The sequence below is a fragment of the Dendrobium catenatum genome, unplaced genomic scaffold (assembly GCF_001605985.2).
Source record: "Dendrobium catenatum unplaced genomic scaffold, ASM160598v2 fragScaff_scaffold_1638, whole genome shotgun sequence".
Classification (NCBI taxonomy): Eukaryota; Viridiplantae; Streptophyta; class Magnoliopsida; order Asparagales; family Orchidaceae; genus Dendrobium; species Dendrobium catenatum.
The window spans coordinates 2017743-2037903 of NW_021320100.1; the positions used below are offsets into that span (position 1 = coordinate 2017743).

The following is a 20161-nucleotide window of genomic DNA, read 5'->3' on the forward strand; positions in this document are numbered from 1 at the left end:
AAAAGGTGATGGGATGTTGTTCGGCTCGTCAAGGATTTAAAAAAAAACGCACGCGCTAGAACCCAAAAAACAACGGGTCGGGTCGGCGACTTTTCTTCATGCTACGTGTCGCTAAAATATTGGTGGCCGAACGTAGAGGAGCGTATGTTCACCGGACCAAATAAAAGCTCCAATTGTAGAGCAACTTAAGTTTAACCCATTGCCAACTTTTCTCTTTCCTCTCGAAACGAGCAATATTTTTGGTCCATAGAAAGGTTGCAAGATTCCACAACTCACATATTGCTATGATCGCATGTGAAGGAATTTATTATTTCATAGTGAACACTTAATTGTTTTATGATCAATCAGGTAGGTTGCTGATGATATCTTTCATATATTAAGTAATTTGGAAATGATGAAATTCATCAATAAATTCAACTTTTTGATCTGCTTGTTATGTCATTATCATTATACTTAACATACTTAATAAATGATTAAACTAACGTGAAAATTGAAGAAATTTGATGCATATGCAACTCTTATGATGTGGATTCCAATCAATGTGTGAATGGCGCAAAAGTAAAATCATGGAAACTTTAGTCATTTGTGAGCAAGTGTTCGCGCATCAACATAAATGGACAAAGCTAAACTTTTGAGAGGGTTCTATATATGCCTTTTGATCATCTTTGATTATTTTCATTGGCTTGATAAATAGTTAGCTTATTATGAAAATAGACGAAAATCCATCTAAATCATCAAAAACATTTTAGTACCGCAAAAATCATTACAAAACTTGTAAATAATAAATATTTTCTCATTAAATCAAAGCCGTTAACCAAAAAAATATCAATGGAGTTGGTGGCCTTTGACCTAGCTTGTTTGTATTTGGATTTTGCTTGACTTGAGATAAATATGAGTCGAACTTGGCCTCAACTCGCTTATGCTCACTTATTTACGGCCTTAGTCCAGTTATGCATTAAGATCTTTAGACTGATGCAATGCACTCCATGTATCATCCTCACATTATTCTATGTATCATTTTGTGCTTTATGAGTTTGGGAATGTAGCTTTACTCTTTGATTGATTGTGCTTGTCTTTTATCATATCATTGTCTTTAAAATACATGAACTATTGAATTAATTATTCTGTGTGGATGTCGAACGTCAGATCAACCAAAAGGTGCTACGTCACCTCTGTACTTGATACCGTAGCTCGGTACTGCTGACATGACACATTCTAATTGATCTCTGGATAGCGTTCTGTGTCTAGTCTCCGCGCAGAATAATTTCTCGAACTATTGGGTTATGTTGACCATGTAGCAGCCCAATATTCTATTGTTACAGTAATTACCGTAATATCAACCAAACTCCTCACTTCTACTATTAACCAGGAGGGAGGACGGAGGCCTTGGAACAGTATCAACTTTGTTTGTGCACATGATGGATTCACTCTAGCAGATCTGGTGACATACAATAACAAGAATAACTTTGCAAATGGCGAAGATAACCGAGATGGAGAGAATCATAACTTAAGCTGGAACTGTGGCGAGGTAAACTAACAATCAATTAATTTACTTCGAAGCTGTGTTCCTTTTTACTGTGAAAATGTCAGCAAATTCGATATAAGTATGGGGAAACGAATCAAAGGAAGCTAATCTATGCTTTTAAGGAACATTGCAGGAGGGAGAGTTGGCAAGCTTATCAGTTCGAAGGTTGAGGAAACGGCAAATGCGTAATTTCTTCCTCTGCCTTATGGTGTCTCAGGTACTGGGGCCCTTGTGGTCCTTATTAGCTTCCCTACAAAAATATATTAGATAATTATGATGGCACTGGAAAATTTTTCTTTTTAGTCTGATAGATCATAGCGTTCAAGGCTTACTTTGGTTTTTTATCATCCCTACAAAAATATTAAAACGATGCATTCTTAGGTTTTACTCCCACCGATTTATTTCAAGCAATCAAATACAACTACTAACGTTTATAAATTCTCTTAAGGCCGAAAATTTAGAGCGAACATAAGCAAATGATAATGTAAAGATCTCGTAGAAATTTAGAATTCTTACAAAGCTCGAAATCTAAGCACATGATATTCAACTAATGAATATAACAAGATCAAATTTTTATCTCACTATATGGAGTCTGCTATACGAATCCTTTTTTCTCCATAGTATTCAACTAATGAACATTGCCCTAAAAAGGTTGTTTTAAAGTTATTGAACACATTCTGGAAATTAAGTGTCCTGGAATAGATGAATTATTTTGTGCGGGTGCCGAACACCATCTTGAGCCCAATGAAAATGCGCCACATCACCCGCTACTCGGTACCGAGCTCGATACTGGATGACATGGCTGCACCTGATTCGTCTCTGAACAGTAAGTTGTGGCTGGTGTCCGCACAAAATAATCTCCCTGGAATGAGCAAGAAGAGAGTCATGATTGCACTCTTTATCTAAATGTTTTCTTAGAAAAAAAAAGTAAATAAATACTATGCTATCTGTCAGGGGGTTCCTATGATTCACATGGGTGATGAATATGGCCACACGAAAGCAGGCAACAACAACACATACTGCCATGACAATTATGTAATACTCTTTATGTTCTTAACGCCTGTGCTCACATTCCACCAATTCGAATCATCAAATAACTAGTCCATCATCATCTTTCCCTTTGATCTACAGCTGAACTACTTCCAATGGGACAGGAAGGAGGAGGCATCATCTGACTTCTACAGATTCTGCCGCCTCATGACCCAATTTCGCCGGTAACATAAACTCTCCTTCCTACCCAAAGTTCTAAACCCCAAACAATCAAATCATTCTCTTCCATTAAATTTCGACTCCCCTGCAGCGAGTGCGAATCCCTCCGCCTGAACGACTTCCCCACAGCCAAAAGACTGCAATGGCATGGCCACCTCCCCGGCGCACCGGACTGGTCAGGGACGAGCCGATTTGTCGCCTTCTCACTGGTATGCTACAATTTACAGTCTAAAATTTTCATATCAATGACCTAACCGCTGCTTTTTCTAAGCAGATAGACGCACTGAAGAGGGAGATCTATATAGCCTTCAACACCAGCCACCTGCCGGTGATCGTCACCCTCCCGGACCGCCCAGGCTTCCGCTGGGAATCCCTTGTTGATACAGCCAAGCCGGCGCCCTATGATTTTCTATCTGATGATCTCCATGATAAGAAAACTGTCACAGAGCAGGTTGCCCACTTCCTAAACTCTAACCTTTACCCCATGCTAAGCTACTCTTCCATTATCCTCCTGCTCTATCCTGACTCTTAAAAATCAGAAATTTATGTATAGATTAGATGAACATTTTGTAAGATAAAAACTCATAATAAGAAATAGCGAGAACTTCTCCTCGTACAATGAGAGATACAGGGGGTTAGTAGGGAGGTGTGCGGGACTTGGTGGCGGAGGAGACGGAGCGCCAAGTGTCGGCGAGGGCGCGGAAGGCGGCGGTGAGGCCGTGGAGAAGGGCACCAGATGTAAGCCCGATGGCGAGGGATTCAGGGTAGCCGGGCTTAGAGTCGAGCTTCATGTCGAGGACGGCGAGGCGGGTGTTGGTATTGTCGAGCTTGCGTTGAAGCTCGGCGGAGGGAGCGAGGCGGCCCCGGCGGGAAGCGGCGGCGCCTCGGAGGAGGGCGGACTGGAGGTCTTCGATGGCTTTGAGGGAGGCGGCGCGGTGGTCTAAGCCCTGGGACTCGTAGAAGGACAATACCTCTTCCGGGCTCGGAGGCCGCCGCTTGTTCTTGTTTTGTTTATTGCCGTCGAAGGCAGCAAGCGGGGGCGGCCGAGATACGGCGGGATTCTTGGGTTTCTCCATGGTTGGTTGCTTATAGGAGGGAATGCGTTGCTAGGGTTTTGGATAGCTGAGCGAAGCTCTTTCAAGTGAAAGGGTTACGGGGGAGAAATTATTAGGTGGTGACACTGGAAGGATGAATTATTTATTCTTTGCGTACACGGATTGTCCGGTTTGTTTCTGTGATGTGCGGTTTTATTATTAATGCTGAAGTTTTATTGTTTATAGAGATAAAATCATAACGTTCTTATTATTTGATGTTCACACAAAATGATCATTTAATTGAAAAAGTTTAATTAGTATGCGCCATATTATCTAGATATAGCGGTTAAGGGTGTAAGTGAGTCGAGCTGGCTCGCGAGCCGACTCGAACTCGACTCGTTTAGCTCAAACACAAACTAGAGCTTGTTTAATAAACAAGCTTGAATTCGAGCTTGAGCCTGACTTGGCTTATGAGCCTGCTCGAATTTATTAGTTTTAAATATTTAAAAATAATAATAATGAATTATGTATAAATACTACTACCTATATTTTAAATTCTCACGTGCATGTATTTCAAGAAATTTTAAAGCATGATTTTGAAATTAGCTACTTTGGCTCTCTCTCACTTTAATAATAAATGTTAATACCTCTATGAAAGTATTAAACGACTTAATCCCTCCCTCTAACCATCTCTCTCTCTCTAAATGAGTTCCTTTATGAGGTGTAAAAGCAGCCGCCTTTTCAATTCCATCAATTTATGTACATTTATTACATTAGAGAAAGCTACACCTTTATTTTCTCCTAAATGAAAACAGGCTAGGAAAACGAAAATTGGGTGGGAAATTGAAAATGGGCACAAAATCTAGCGGCTCTACGAGCTGGCTTGAACTCGTTTGCAATGGGACGAGTTCGAGCTCACTTTCTAACTTATGAGCTGAACTCGATAGTGTTAAAATTTGACTCGTTTACACGATAATTGTGGTACATATAAATAATATATAATAATGATGTGTTACATCTTGATTGGTCTTCGAATGTTGGTGGATGACTACATGTAATGATTTGACAATTATGAAGTGCGTTTAATGCTAGAATGAGATATCCGTCCTGTGACGTGACTATGCTAGTAGGCTTGATAGTAACGCCGTAAGTGCTGTTATTTTTCAAATAAATTTATATATATAATTTGTGTAGATGGAAGAATAAAAGAAAAACTAATATATTGAGTTTTTTAATAAAATATTAAATTTATATTTGTATTTCAATCAAAATATTGACAATTTAATATATTTATCATAAATGAAGGTGACTCGATATTTTATAAATTGCATTTAAAATGATTTGATGTGAGGCTGTATGATGCTATGTTATAAAATAGTTTTTTTTTTTTTTTTGTAATTTCGTTACGTGGCATCATTCCGAATATTTTAGATAGACTCACAATTCTAATAGATAAATGCAACAAATATTAAGACAATTATTAGTTGTGAGTATTTATTGAGTATTTAGTTAGTATTTTCTGCATATCTATACATACATAGTAAATACACAGTCCATATGCGATCTATACGCAATTCATACTCGGTTCATATGTAACATCCGGATGATCCTCAACATTCAAAATTAATACAAAATAATTTCTCATTCTAATAATGATATGACAGTAAAACGATATGTTGGCTTTTCTTTATGGATTAAGATGTTGCTTGTTTGGCTAAAAAAGAATTATAATGTTAGAAGAGTGCAATGTAAAAGAAAATTTTAATGCTGTTTGGATGAGTGTAAAATAAATATATATTTTTTATTTGTTTGATTTGAAGTTTAAAAAGGATGATGATGGTGGATGCAGTGGAGGTGATGGGTGATAGCGATGGTGGTGGTTGATCGTGGAGGTGGCAGTAGCAGATGGTCAGAGGTGGTGATTGGTGATGGGTGGTAATGGTAGTTGATAGTGGGGTGATGGTGCTGATAAGAGATGTTGCTTGCATTGAAAATGTATTTTGCTCAAAATTTGATGAGTTTATTTTATCTCAAAAATTAACTGATATGATTTCCACTAAATAAAATAACCTCCCAATTAAAATATTTTTTTTGCAGCAGTGTCACAATTGAAGATAATTTTGCAAGGACCAAGGTCCTCTTCTCAGGGTGAATTATTACGTCTGATGATCTGACCGTCCGGACACCAATTCAGATGTCATATCATCCGGATACACTGGGCCCCGGATTTATCTGGGTGATGTGACGCGTCTGGATTAGTGCCCGGATGAGTCTCGAGCGGTTATGACTTCATATCTCCCGGTTAGAATTTGACATCTGGAAATTTTTAACAGAATTTAATCATAATATACACCCATATATCTCTATCATTCGATTGTAATCCACTTAAAGTTTCCACTACAGATCCACGGATCCACCCGCCTCGCCCAAATGACTCATCGCTGCTCCTTTTTGCTCCTCTTCCTTTTCATCTCCACCTCCACCGCCGTCGATCTCTCCGCCACCCTCAACATCTCCGATCTATGCTTATACAGTCCCAACCTCTCCTCCCTCCCCTCCGACCGCCTCACCGTCCTCATCTCCGCCTACCACCCCTCCCGCTCCGCCCTCCTTCGCCGCCTAACCCTCTCCTACTCCTCCCTCCCCTTCATCTCCTCCATCGTCATCCTCTGGTCCAACCCCTCCTCCCCTCCCCCTACCCTCCCTCCTCACCCTAAACTCCATCTCCTTCCCCTCCCCTCCTACAATAATTTTAAAATATTAATTTCTTTATTATAATTAAAATTAAAAAAATTATTCAAAAGAAAATCATTTACTCTGACTATTCCTCACTGGCCAACATCAATGTTAACTATTTTAGTTGGCGGGTCAAGTGGGTGGTTGATCCCGCCAATTGGGTGGTTGATCCGACAATATGACATTATTACTCCTTTCCAGATCCCATTTTTCCGTTTCTCCCTGCTCGGTTTCTGCGCCATCTTTTGTGAGGATCGCTAGCTTCAGTACCCCATTCTCCCGATTTCGAGCGCAGAGGAGGAGATCAATACGCCGTGAAGATGGGGAAGAAGCTCGTGATGTTGCCGGTGGAGGAGGTCGACATTTCCTCCGCCAAGTACCACCCACAGAGCATCTCAGGCACGTTTTTCTTTTCAAATTAGGTTTTAACCATGGATAGCCATTTGGTTTGATGTTCAGCTCTTCATGATCGATTGGTTAATTCGGACAATACGCCGTGAAGATGGGGAAGAAGCTCGTGATGTTGCCGGTGGAGGAGGTCGACATTTCCTCCGCCAAGTACCACCCACAGAGCATCTCAGGCACGTTTTTCTTTTCAAATTAGGTTTTAACCATGGATAGCCATTTGGTTTGATGTTCAGCTCTTCATGATCGATTGGTTAATTCGGAATGCAGCTCCCCACTTGACGGGTCTCGCGTTGAAGCTTTTCGTGTGGCTGATCGAGGCCCCGCTGATTGGATCGATCATCTTGTCAGTTATGAAAAAACAGAACAATTTCACGCAGTTATTGAGGAACACGGTGATTCCGGAGAATCCCTTGTTTCGGCCGGAGTACCCACCTCAAGGTAATCCCTCAAAGCGCGCTCTTCTTAGGCATAACTGGCGTCTTGGTGACTAGAGTACTAGTACAATCAGTTAGCGGTTTCATTTGTGCACAGTATATGAATGACTATGCACGTATTTGCTGTACCAGTTTAAGCAAGCCAATGGGTGACGACGAACTGCTAGTATATCAAACAACAGTTTTCAGTTCTCCATCTTCGAATAGAACCCTGCTCTAATATTGTCCGCACATGATATACCACGTTGGTCTTTTGCTTTTTTCTCGACACAACGATTAAGCGTCACAAACCAAAATAAGCCAAAGAGCTTGCTTGATCCGCCACCGCTTGCAATTAAGAAATTAATTCTGCTGCGTAGGTTATAATGAGGAAATTGGTCCTATCTTCGCATGGTATAGCCATGGAGCTACAGTTTAGGTTTAATGCCTTTATATTAAATATGAATACATTAACTTCACAAGTGAAAGTCAATTATGTACAGGGAAAGTCAATTATGCTTTATGTGGAAAAGTTCATTTGTCACGCGATTTGTTTATATTAATAACTTGAAATATAAAACCAAAATCACGCCTAAAAACAACTTGGTTATCCAATTTGATAATTTTTATGAAAGTTTGATAATTGGTCAAACATGATGAAGTGAATGGTGTATATTACTAGTTTCTGAACTACCACTTCTGTTTAATATTTTAAAAATCAAAACCATTGAAATTATTTGAAAGAACTTTTTTGGGAATTGAAAACGGTGCTATTGATAAAAGATCCCTGAGCAATATTGCAGCATTAAATTACATCTTATTTCTCAACCTTTGGACCATCTATCAAATTGCATCTTTACATGTTTGGTCATAACCGACTCATTGTGGAATTTTATAAAATTCTACTGCCTACTCTTTGTGTTTAGTAAGATAAACTTTTTCTTCAGATTTTGCATTTGGGTGTTGCATGGATGAATAAGTTGCTTATGAAATGTTTGATAATTGATCAAACATGAAGATGCAGACTTTGTGCAATACTCATCTCTGGAATCGCTATTTTTGCATAATATTTTTCAGTTCAAAGCTATTAAAACTTTAAAGAATTTTTCGGGAAGGAAGCTGGCCAATGATGGAGAGCTATAGTTTGGTGCTGTGGTATGCATGTTCATAAACTGTCATCTGAGCATTTTTGCACTATGAAATTATATATTGTTTGTCAGATTTTTGAATGCCGAATGATAACTTTACATTTTAGATCATAACCAAGTAACCAACACTTTGTGAATGTCTATAAATTTATTCTTATTACTTAATTTTTTAGTTTGATGGACAGTATTGTCTCTATATTTTGAATTTGGACGTTGCAAGTGAAGTGTAAGATTAATATTTCTAATATAATATTTCAAATATTAGTGTCTTTGTGTAATGATGAAATTAGCTAAAAATTTAAGTCTGTAAAGCTAGACTCTCAAGCCCAAGTTTTTCATTTCCAGAACATTGGATATATAAGTGCATTTTGAGACCAAAAGTAAAATAGTAACTACCGTAATAACTCATAACTCAAGATCTGTTGTTAATGACATATGTGCTGACCTAATCCAGGATATGTAAAAATTATGGATTAAACTTGTTGATCAAAATTTGTAATGTAAATTCCTGATTGCTGAAAGACGAGCATCAAGGTTATGCGACATGCAAGTCTGTTCAATGACATGTCTTAAATGCTATTTCCCCACGTTCATCCATCATCTTTGTAGCGTGTGGCTGTATATTCTCTCAATCAGGTTTTATAGATAAAATGATATTTTTGTTCATATCTCTAATTTTATTTGAAGAGTAATCTTTCGACATATCCCTTTTTAAGCTTAGTAGATTATTTGATCTTTGTATAGTCATTGATGTAGTTGGATATCATCAAACCACAAAATTTTTTTCTGGTCCTGGTTGCATTTTTTTCAATGTGTTAATTTCATGTTGTCGTGTGTTTTGGTCATCATTATTCCTATTCTAGCAACTAATATTGGTGCTTTGTCTAGAAAGTTTTCATATATGAGCATGAAGCATGGGAGTATCAAAATTGACAAGGCCAAATGCCCGGACATTGGGTTCTAAAAATTTAGATGGAGAACTATTTGTAGTTGAGCAAAACTCCATCTATTGATAAAAAGGGTAAAGCCATAATAAGTTCATCATGAAGAGTGTGAGATAATTATCTTTCGTCCAATCAACCCCACCGCGGAAAGGGGAAAACTCTTTCTGGAAGAATTTTGAAACTATTGATCGTTCCGAGGGTTAGGGTCAAGGGTAGGTCGAGCCTAACATCTCTAGCGCCTCCGGCTGAACTATGAGGTAGATCAGCAGATCTTTGACAAAGATTATTACCAAGAGACAATTTTATGACGCGCAGTGTCTGACTGTTCCCTGCTGTTGTGGCTTTCTCATTCTTGGTTGATAGACAAGTTTTAGGGGTCATTTGTCTATCCCTTAGCTTGAATGAGTCTTCAACATTCTTAATAACACCATTATAGTAACTGTTTTGAATACACTCTTGGATATGTATAAGAAGCCTTCATAGATAACAATGCATATATAATGCTCAAATTTTTCAATATTAGGATCTTAGAATGGTTTCTGTTATCGAGCAAATTAAATGAGTTCAAATTAAACACGAGAGAGTTGAACTTTGTGAACATTAAGTTTAACGATGAGATCCATGCCTTAAGCATCATCTTCTATTTAAATGCTTGCAACATGAGTAAGTTCTCATAACATAGGCAATATCATAAGAAGCATATCAAATTCTCTTGATAAGAACCAGTGGTGAAATCACAAATTCATAATAGAAATAAGTTTTAAGGTTTCCCAAGTGAATTTTGATATTTTGACAAGCTTGACGACATAATGAAAGAATGTAGGAAGAAGTGAGAACAATGCTTAAATTTAAAGAGAAAATTGTCATGGTGGAAGATATTCAAGATGAATTGATACTCATTTAATATAATCTAATGAAGATATGAATATTTGATGTAGGTGCTTCTTTCTATGCTTGTTTAAAAAAAATTAGTGATAAGCTACTTTATAAATAATTATGACAAAATATTTATTATTGATGACAATCTCTTAAATATTATGGGCATTGGAGTGTTAAAAGCAAGACATTAAATGGAAAAAACATTGAGGGTGAACAAAGTTAGACACATGCCTAGCTTGAGGAAAGACTTATCTCCATTTAGCTGTTGAAGGATGTCACTTTCAACATTGAATCATTGATATTTGGAAAGTAATGAAAGGTGCCTTAATGACTGCTCAGGGTAACAAGAAACACACTTTTTATATGATGTCCATGTTAGCACACCTTACATGATCCCGCAGGCACAACTTACCGATCACGATCCCCTGCAGCTGCTCCGGCGACACGATTGTCTGCGACGCCTGTACATTCGGCCTGCAGCTAACGGCGGCCTGACATCGCAACTACCTGTCTGCCTTAAGGCTCTATAAAAACGAATGTATCAGCTCCATTTGAATCAATGAAAATCAAAAAGCTTCATTCTCTATATCATCTTCTTCCTTTGCCTTTTCTCTGTTCTTAGTTTTACTCTCTGTTAAAGCTTCTTTATGGTATCAGAGCTGTAACACTGGGACTACGCACCTATCCAACCAACAATGACGGATCCAAACTCAGCCACCCAATCTAGGACGACATCCACATTGTCGTCCTCCATGGCCAACATCGTCATACCTCCCGCCCTCAAATTTTTAATGTCTAACCTCAAGCTCATTGTTCACACACAGCTTACAACAAACAACTACGCCATTTGGAGACTTCAAATCCATCAGACTTTCACTGCCAACGGCTTTGAAGGATACATTGCCGGCACGATCACCTGCCCTCCCGAATCCTCAGAAGAAGACCACAAACTCTGGAAGTTGATTGACCAGAACCTCATCTCAGCTTTGTTTTCAACTATTTCACCATCTGTACTCCCCTACATACTACATCTCAAAACCTCATGTGAGATCTGGAAAGCGCTCGAGCTGCGACTACAGCCCACAAATCGCTCCCGCGTCATTCAATTAAAAAATGAGCTTCATAATGTCCAAATGATGGATCAGACGGTTGCTCAATACCTGGGGAAGGTAAAGTCTCTTGTGGACAATATTGCAGCCGCTGGAGGATATGTCGACACTGAAGACATCATTCTGTACACACTCAAAGGCCTACCGGCCTCCTTCAACCCCTTCAAAGCCGCCATAAAAATCTCACCTCTACCATTCACACTCGAATCACTGTACTCACTGCTCTGCAGTGAAGAAATCAATCTGCAAACCGAGATACAGCAGGAAACCACCGTCACTTCCGAGCAACAGGCTCTATACACTACACGAGGACGAGGCCGCACCTCAAACTATAGAGGGAGTCATGGCAGGGGAGCCCCACTCAATCAGTCTACAACACCACATAAGCAACTCACCAACTCATCCCGGTCTGTAGACAGACCCACTTGCCAGATCTGTGGCAAACCCAGGCATCTTGCCTCAGCTTGCTGGCATCGGTATAACTCCAATTATACCCAACCGGCACCTCCAAACAGAGCCCTTCTCACCCAGTCACAACCCACAGCCACCACCGATTGGGTACTCGACACCGGTGCATCTACTCATCTTACATCAGATCTCACCAACTTTCAGCATTCTACTCCATATCAGGGAACGGATTCTATCTCAACAGCAAGTGGTACTTCTCTTCCCATCCATCACACTGGTGCCGGTTTACTTCCCCTTCCAGATTCCTCCCGTAAGCTAAAACTACGAAACCTGCTTCACGTTCCTTCTCTTTCTCACAACCTCTTATCTATCTCTAAATTAACACAAGACAATAATTGCTCAATATCATTCGATTCTAATGTTTTTCTTCTCAAGGATATGCAGGACAACAAAGTTCTGCTTCATGGACACCACCGTGACGGCATCTATCCAATCCGTCTCCCTCACCCTGCCTCAATTCAAGCTCTCCATACAACCAAAGACTTCACCTCTCTCTGGCATGCTTGTTTGGGTCATCCTCACCATCGCTCAATGATCCATCTATCCAAGCTACTTCCGATCAACCACCTTAGGCTTTTACATTTTATATGCGATTCCTGTAAAGTGGCCAAGAGCCACAAGCTGCCCTTTTCTTCTGCAGCTACTCATGTAAATACACCTTTTGCTTTAATACATACTGACGTTTGGGGACCGTCTCCTCTTCCATCTCACTCTGGTTTTCGCTATTATATCATGTTTATAGACGATTGCTCGATTCTGTTGGCTTTACTTAATGCATTCTAAAAACGAATCCATTAACAAGTTTCAACATTTTCATTCCCTAATCAAAACTCAATTTACAACCTCCATCAAAACTCTACGCTCAGACGGCGGCGGCGAATTCACCGGCTATGCCTTTCAAAAATTTCTCTCCGAGCACGATATACGTCATGAGCTCAACTGTCCTTACACCCCTGAGCAAAATAGCGTCTCTGAGAGAAAGCATCGCCATCTCATAGAAACAGCTCGCACTCTACTCCACGCAGCCAGCATTCCTTTCTCCTTTTGGGCTGAAGCTGTTCAAACGGCGAACTATCTAATCAACCGCCTTCCCACATCCTCTCTCAACAATCAAATACCCTTTCAGCTTCTTCATGGACATCCTCCATCCCTCATCTCAAAGTCTTTGGTTGTTCTTGCTTTCCTTGGCTCAAACCTCAATCTCCACACAAACTAGCACTGAGATCCTCTCTACGCATCATCCTCGGTTACTCCACTGCACACAAAGGATACAGGTGCTTCAATCCCAGCACTAAGAAAATCCACATATCTCGTCATATAACCTTCAATGAACAAGAATTTCCTTACACACTCTCATCTTCCAACAAACAATCTTCTCCTGTCCCATTTATTCCACCGTCGCTGCTTGTTCCGTCTTCCACCTACACTTCTCCTCAAATACCCTCTCCTCAGCAGCCCCTCATCCTCGAACCAACCATATCAAATCCACCTCAATCACCTATCACTCAAAATATTCCTGATCATCCCGTTTCTGCTCCTGAAATTTCAAACCCACCCGCTCCCGCCCAAAAACACCACATGACCACGAGATTTCAAACCGGCAATCTCAAACCAAAGAAAATCTTTGATCTACTTGTTGTTACAGATAAGCATCCCACTCCTTCGTGCTATACAGAAGCTGCAAAGTTCTCTCACTGGCGTCAATCTATGTCCTCAGAATTCATGGCTCTTAAAAGCCAAGGTACCTGGCATCTTACTCCACCGCCACCTCATACACCTGTGCTCGGCTGCCGTTGGACATTCAAGACCAAACTCAACACCGATGGAACTGTGAATCGCTACAAGGCAAGACTTGTTGCACAAGGCTTCCGTCAGGAAAAAGGTGTCAACTACCAACAGACCTTCAGCCCCGTCGCTAAGATGCCCACCATCAGGGTCCTTCTCATCATCTCTCTCCATAGGGGCTGGCCGATCCATCAATTTGATATCAACAACGCCTTTCTCCATGGCGATCTCCAGGAGGATGTATACATGAAACAACCACAAGGTTTCATCGATCCTCAGCAACCCGATCATGTCTGTAAACTGAGAAAAGCACTATATGGTCTCAAACAAGCTCCCCGTTAGTGGTTTCATAAACTCAACTTCTTTCTGCAAGCGTTCGGGTTCCATTTCAGCAAAGCTGATCCTTCCTTACTCATCTATGACAAAAACGACACTCAGCTGTATTTGCTCATTTACGTCGACGACATTCTCCTCTCTGGCAATAATCAGCACACTCTACAGCAACTTCTGGCTCAACTTAAACAGACCTTCTCCCTCAAACAACTTGACCATGCCAATCTATTCTTAGGCATTCAAATACAAACCTCACCCACTGGTCTCTTCCTACATCAAGCTCATTATGCCAGGGATATAATTCACTCCGCCGGACTTGACTCCTCCAAGCCAGTGATTACTCCCATCTCTCCCAAGGAAACAAATCCTCTACTGACAATCCTACATTTTATCGCCAGATAGCAGGTTCACTGCAATATCTCACAGTGACACGGCCGGACATTGCCTTTGCAACTAATATCATTTGCCAACATATGCACAGTCCAACGGCCTCCGACTTCAAACGCCTCAAGCGTCTCATACGATACATCAAGGGAACACAATCCTACGGTATGCAAATCTCTAAGGGAGCTCTCAACCTCACTGCATATGCTGATGCAGACTGGGCATCAAATTCAGAGGATCACAAATCAATCTCTGGCTTCTGCGCGTACCTAGGATCAAATCTTATATCTTGGAGCGTTAAGAAGCAGTCCACAGTGGCTAAGTCGTCGACCGAAGCTGTTTGCTGCTGTGACATCCGACGTCATCTGGCTACGACGTCTCTTGAACGATTTCAAGGTCACACAGCTCACTTCGACTCCAATCATGTGCGACAATGTCTCGGCCATTGCCCTTGCTAATAACCCCATCTTCCATGCACGCACGAAGCATATCGAAATTGATCACCATTTCATTAGTGATCATATCACCCGCCAGACCATCACGCTGAATCACATCAGCTCAGTCGATCAACCGGCGGACATTCTTACCAAACCGCTCACTGGCAACAGATTCACCAGTATACGCAGCAAACTGACCATCTGTGACTCAGATCGTCACTTTGAAGGGGGATGTTAGCACACCTTACATGATCCCGCAGGCACAACTTACCGATCACGATCTCCTGCAGCTGCTCCGGCGACACGATCGTCTGCGACGCCTGCACATTCGGCCTGCAGCTAACGGCGGCCTGACATCGCAACTACCTGTCTGCTTTAAGGCTCTATAAAAACGAATGTATCAGCTCTATTTGAATCAATGAAAATAAAAAAGCTTCATTCTCTGTATCATCTTCTTCCTTTGCCTTTTCTCTGTTCTTAGCTTTACTCTCTGTTAAATCTTCTTTAGTCCAACAATGAAAAAATGCGAGCCGTTGCCAGTGCGGAGGAAAATTTACATCTATAACACCAAAGATTAGGTCATAAAGCAACAAAAGTGTAACAATTCTCTATGACAATGGAAAATCTTCACATTTAAAATATATTGAATGCTCTTTGTGCAAAGATTGCATTTTAGTCAAACAAAGATGGGTTGCTTTTTTCAAGGCTGCTAGAGAACTTAAGACCAGAGAGTTGGAGCTGGTTCAAACATAGATATGTGGGTCCATCCCCATTGCTTGCGTAACAAGATCATTTTATTAGGTCACCCAATAATATAAATGATGGTTTTATTTTATTCAGAATAAATCTGAAGAGTTTTTGATTTTTTTTTACTGGAAGAGCTTAGTGGAGAATGAAATTGTTGACAAAATAAAATGCATACATTTAAACAAAGTGGAAAATATGACTCTAAATAATTCAAAAACAAGATGCCAGATGAGTGGAAATGTGTGTTGATTTAATTTTTAAGAATAAAGGTGATGCACAAGAGTGTGCGAATTGTAGAGAAATCCGTATGTAACCTAAGATTCCAACCCTTCCCAAGCTCTCATGCCCGTCTTCGGCCTCCCGTGGTTTTGACCCGCCGCTCTTGTCCTGATTCCGGCCTATCCGCTCGAACCCACTCCCTCTCTCTCGATCTTCACGCACATGATCAGAACCGCATGAGTGGACCTCATCGACCCATACAGTCGTCTGAACAGCCTGATCGACCCCTCCTCCTTGCTCACGACTTCATGCTGACCCCAATCGCTCAACCCGTCGTTGTTGTCATCATCATCTATACACTAAAATGTATAAGTTTCTATCTTTCTTGCTTAAACAATTGGTATTGAAGAACCCGCGCCAGTCATATTTGATCGGATATGGAGAAGAAAAATAACTAAATAAGACTTGTGTACGTTGTATCTTTGAACCGGTCAGGAGAAATAAATTATACAAAGACCTCGCGTCGTCATTTCTTTGAGCCATCCGGAATGAACAAAGGCAAGTGCCTACCCGACACCCTCTACACGGGGTTTGGGATGCCAGGACGCTACCAAAATTTTAAACAACAAAGGACATTTACTTAATTAAATTAAAAAAAATGAATTTTTGGATAAAAAATGAATGACAAAAAAATCATATATATCTAATTTAATATTAAATAATAATTATTATAAAATAAATATATCTAATTTAATATTAAAACAAATAAAAATATTTTCCTTCCAAATGATTGCTCGTGGGATGGGGAGGAAGTTACTCTACGCTCTTTTTTAAGCTGTCTCTTCGTCTAGATCTAAAACGGTTTCCAGCAAAGAATAAGCTGTGTGGTGGGCTGTTACTTTTATCATATGGTAGTTTTTTAAGTTTATTTGATTGATTTTTTCAGCACCAGAAACTGGGGTAGCTGTCTTAGATGAATATGAAGAGCCTGTTCTTCGTGTTGAAAAAGCCTTAAGCTGTCTGTGCTCATATGATCCTAGTCAAAGGTGTCATGAGGACTCCCCACCATTTTTGTATTGGACAATTCGTGACTTTGAATATGCTTATAGAAATAAGCTTGCAACTCCATCAACTGTAAGCTACCAAGAATTTGCTATGTTTTGCTATTTTGAAGTTTATAAACTTTTGTCTTTAGCTTTACAAGAGTGTTTTTCATGCAGGTTGCCGAGCATATAATTTCGATAGTGGAAGAATATAACAATAAGAAACCTCCAATGCCGTTGTTGATTTTGTTTAATGCAGAGGAAGTAAGAAAGCAAGCTGCAGCCTCCACCCAAAGGTTTGAAGAAGGTGCAGAAAGATGTGTATTAAGTGATGTATTAGGACCTTTTTCCCAGTCAAAATCATACTGCTTTAAAAAATTCGTGTTTATTATTCAAGGAAATTATTATGTTTTCAGATTTAACAAAATTACTGCTCTTTTCTTTTAAAATTAGGAATTCACTCCTCCCTTTTGTTCTGGCAATGTTGAATAGTTTTTTCTTCTTCCCTTCTGTTTCAGCTTCTAATCTATAATTCCGACTTTGAGGGAACTTCATATCTGTATTTTGCGTGACTTAGTCTTAAGTATTAGCTAAAAAGAACTCTGATTCTATCCTCATTCTCAACCTTAACATCTCTCTATTCAATGCCCATCCTTTCTCCGTTGCAAACTTTTCAAATCTTCATTATAATCATGATCGCATTCACTTCCTTATGATAATCCTTTTTCCAACTAGTAGGTTCAACTGTATGAACCCTTGTATGATGTTTGCCCTTTGTGAACTACAATTTATGTTTAACTCTAGCTTTTTTTTTTCCATTTTTTATAACCTATTTTCCCATCACAGCTTAAAAAAATGAATTAGTCATTGCTAACTGATTAATTTCTTCTATTCTCCAACAATTTAATGGATAAGATTTAAGCCATTCTAGTGTTATCAAAATCATTGCAAGCAAGAGGCATCTCCATTCCCTAGGTGCTTTTCTGAGTGGAATGAGATCTTTAAAGGGTTGTGTTTTAATCACTTAATATGTTTTCTTTATAAGGAATATTTGAGCATATATAATAATAACTGCCACAATAGACGTGCTAAAATATAATTTTTTAATGTTTCAATGCACTTGTTTAAAAATCTAGCTAAATAGATACTTATAAATAAATGAATTTAGATTACTAAAAATTGTCGCATGTATAATTTAGAGATAATCTAGTCTCAATGACTATTATGTCTTTATTATCATCATCATTCATTCTCTCTTTTCCATCACTAGATTTGTAGTCGAGCATCTATTTCCTTATCTCTTTAACACGGTTTTCTTATTCTTTTGATTTTCTGGGACTTGATACTCGTCCACCTAATTTGTTCCTGTTTTCCAACCTGTTTTATTTGACCCCATGTTAAATTTTCATCTTATTAACTAAGTTATCTTTAGATTTTAAAGAATTAACATTCATCTCTTCAGTCAAGCTAGGTGCTCTCCTCACTGCTTGGGTCCTTAAAAGAAAGGCGCTAGCATAGGCAACACCGTAGTGATGAAGACTACTGGGAATATACAAAGCACGATGGCTTTGCCTCGCCTAGGCAGCTAAGGAGTGCTTAATTCTCTAGTAACATCACACTGATATGAGCTGAAAATATTCTAATGTTCATTGTCTACCACTAGCTCCATTAAACTGATTGCAAATTGCGATTGGCAACAGGAAAGCTTAAGAGAGATACCTCTCAATGTGGCATAGCTATAAAAATATTTTAAATACAATTTCTGTTTCTCCCAGAAATTAGGAAAGGAGTATTTTTTCATTATGTTAATATAATGGAAGCTTCAAACATAATTGTTCTTAATATCTTCCGATTATTTTGTTTATAGTATTGATATTTTACATTGTTTACACTGGGTCATGCAGGGAAGTCCATATCCATCCTTGATGGCATATTTGTTGCAATTAAAGATGATATAGACTGCTATCCTTACCCATCGAAGAGTAATGAATGCTACACTTAACCTTTATTTTCTGTGGAAAAGATGCTTATCATTTTAGGTTCAACTTCTCAGTTGGATGGCTGCCGTGCAGGTGGAACATCATGGTTACACAATACTAGGGAGGTGAAGAAGGATGCAGTATGTGTTTCACGATTGCGTAATTGTGGTGTCATTTTAATAGGAAAGGCAAATATGCATGAATTGGGTATGGGAACGACTGGGAATAATCCAATCCATGGGTATGGTGGACTTAGTTACTGTCCTAGTTCTAGTACATAATTTTGACAAAGTTTTATTATTTTTCACTTTATAGCAAATTTTCCTAGTGGCATATCATGGTGCTGGTTTTTGGTTTGAGTGTCTCGGTGGCTTTCAGTTTGACCGTGATCTTAGTTTATGCTCTTTTGTTTCAATTTTTGTCAATTCTACTTTATGTATCAATATTCCATTGGAATTGCCTTTGATTTAGTAGACTAGACTTTCTCATCTTGTGATTGGCTGTATTTGTAGGCTATTAAATATGTTAGAAAAGGATATTTTTATTTAATAACTAATGATTTGGGTTGTTGATAATATTGAGAATGCCGAGCCTTAACCTAAAGCTTAAAGAGTAAATGGAGGCGAGAACAGATGATTGGGACAGAAGGATGGTTGAATTTCTCAAGTGTTTCTGGCCTACCATTTTCTCAACATTTGCATACATAATGATAGAATGGTTACTGTGGACAGCTCATGATTTCATATGTAGGCATTCCTGTAACAATTGATTACAATATATAATCAATTTAATCATCCAATGTATAGAAGAGCTATTCGGCTTTGATCTCTTCATTTTAGATATTTGCATATACGAAGCGTTACTGTTAGACCGGTCTAGGAGGGACCGACCGGCTCTGTTCTATTCCAGGCGGAAGCCTGGTTCGCCCCCCCTTTGGGGGGGTGGGGGGATCCCACGATATAATACAAAGAGAGGAGGGGTCAACAGTGAGAGATTTAAAAATTAGAAGGGCTATTTTGGTATTTTGCATTTTATTGTTTGCTTTAAGTAGTTGGTTTTGCCCTAGGGTTCGTGTTATGTGATGTTTTTGCTGAATTGAGTTTTTCTAAGGAGAGAGAAGGACTCTAGTGGGCGGCTAGGGTTTGGGAGAGCCGGATCTTTCTCTCCAATCGAAAATCCATTGTATCTTGTTTGTTTCTTTTTCATATCATCAATTAAAAAGTTTCTCTTGTGAGATTCCACATAGATCTTTCTTGTTTACTGTTTTGGGCTCACTGAAGTTCAATTTCAGCCAAGGTTTTCTCCTATTTCTAGAAGTGTTTTTTATCAAATTGGTATTAAAGCGCTTTTTTGGGATCAAT

General features: G+C 39.3%; 3 protein-coding genes across 6 annotated transcripts in view; 2 read left to right on the forward strand and 1 right to left on the reverse strand.

Moving 5' to 3' along the window:
* LOC110113494 (isoamylase 1, chloroplastic) overlaps positions 1–3350 on the forward strand; it is a 35525-nt gene extending 32175 nt beyond the window's left edge. For both annotated transcript variants that reach the window (XM_020846117.2, XM_020846123.2), the window contains exons 13-18: positions 1370–1528; positions 1659–1742; positions 2480–2560; positions 2657–2739; positions 2826–2943; positions 3009–3350. In XM_020846117.2, coding sequence (XP_020701776.1) covers positions 1370–1528; positions 1659–1742; positions 2480–2560; positions 2657–2739; positions 2826–2943; positions 3009–3266 — 783 coding nt within the window. In that variant the 3' untranslated portion in view covers positions 3267–3350. The remainder of the gene's footprint in view (positions 1–1369; positions 1529–1658; positions 1743–2479; positions 2561–2656; positions 2740–2825; positions 2944–3008) is intronic.
* LOC110113510 lies at positions 1645–3883 on the reverse strand. 2 transcript variants are annotated; one of them, XM_028701109.1, is made up of 2 exons: positions 3352–3883; positions 1645–1775 (listed from the first exon to the last, which is right to left on the reverse strand). In XM_028701109.1, exon 1 carries the CDS (start codon positions 3808–3810, stop codon positions 3370–3372), a length of 441 nt encoding a protein of 146 aa, XP_028556942.1. In that variant the 5' UTR covers positions 3811–3883; the 3' UTR covers positions 1645–1775; positions 3352–3369. The 2 variants fall into 2 exon arrangements, with proteins under 2 accessions (XP_028556942.1, XP_020701791.2); XM_020846132.2 differs by lacking the exon at positions 1645–1775 and adding an exon at positions 1995–2387.
* Positions 3884–6687: 2804 nt separating this feature from the next.
* LOC110113518 (fatty acid amide hydrolase) overlaps positions 6688–20161 on the forward strand; it is a 55750-nt gene continuing 42276 nt past the window's right edge. The window contains exons 1-7 of one of the 2 annotated variants that reach the window (XR_003703158.1): positions 6688–6824; positions 7007–7085; positions 7180–7350; positions 16725–16912; positions 16999–17128; positions 18726–18803; positions 18894–19041. Coding sequence is in view for 1 of the 2 variants with exons in the window: in XM_028701077.1 (XP_028556910.1) it covers positions 7007–7085; positions 7180–7350; positions 16725–16912; positions 16999–17128; positions 18726–18803; positions 18894–19041 (794 nt within the window). In the remaining variant the exon portion in view is untranslated. The remainder of the gene's footprint in view (positions 6825–7006; positions 7086–7179; positions 7351–16724; positions 16913–16998; positions 17129–18725; positions 18804–18893; positions 19042–20161) is intronic. The other variant, XM_028701077.1, reaches the window with a different exon arrangement.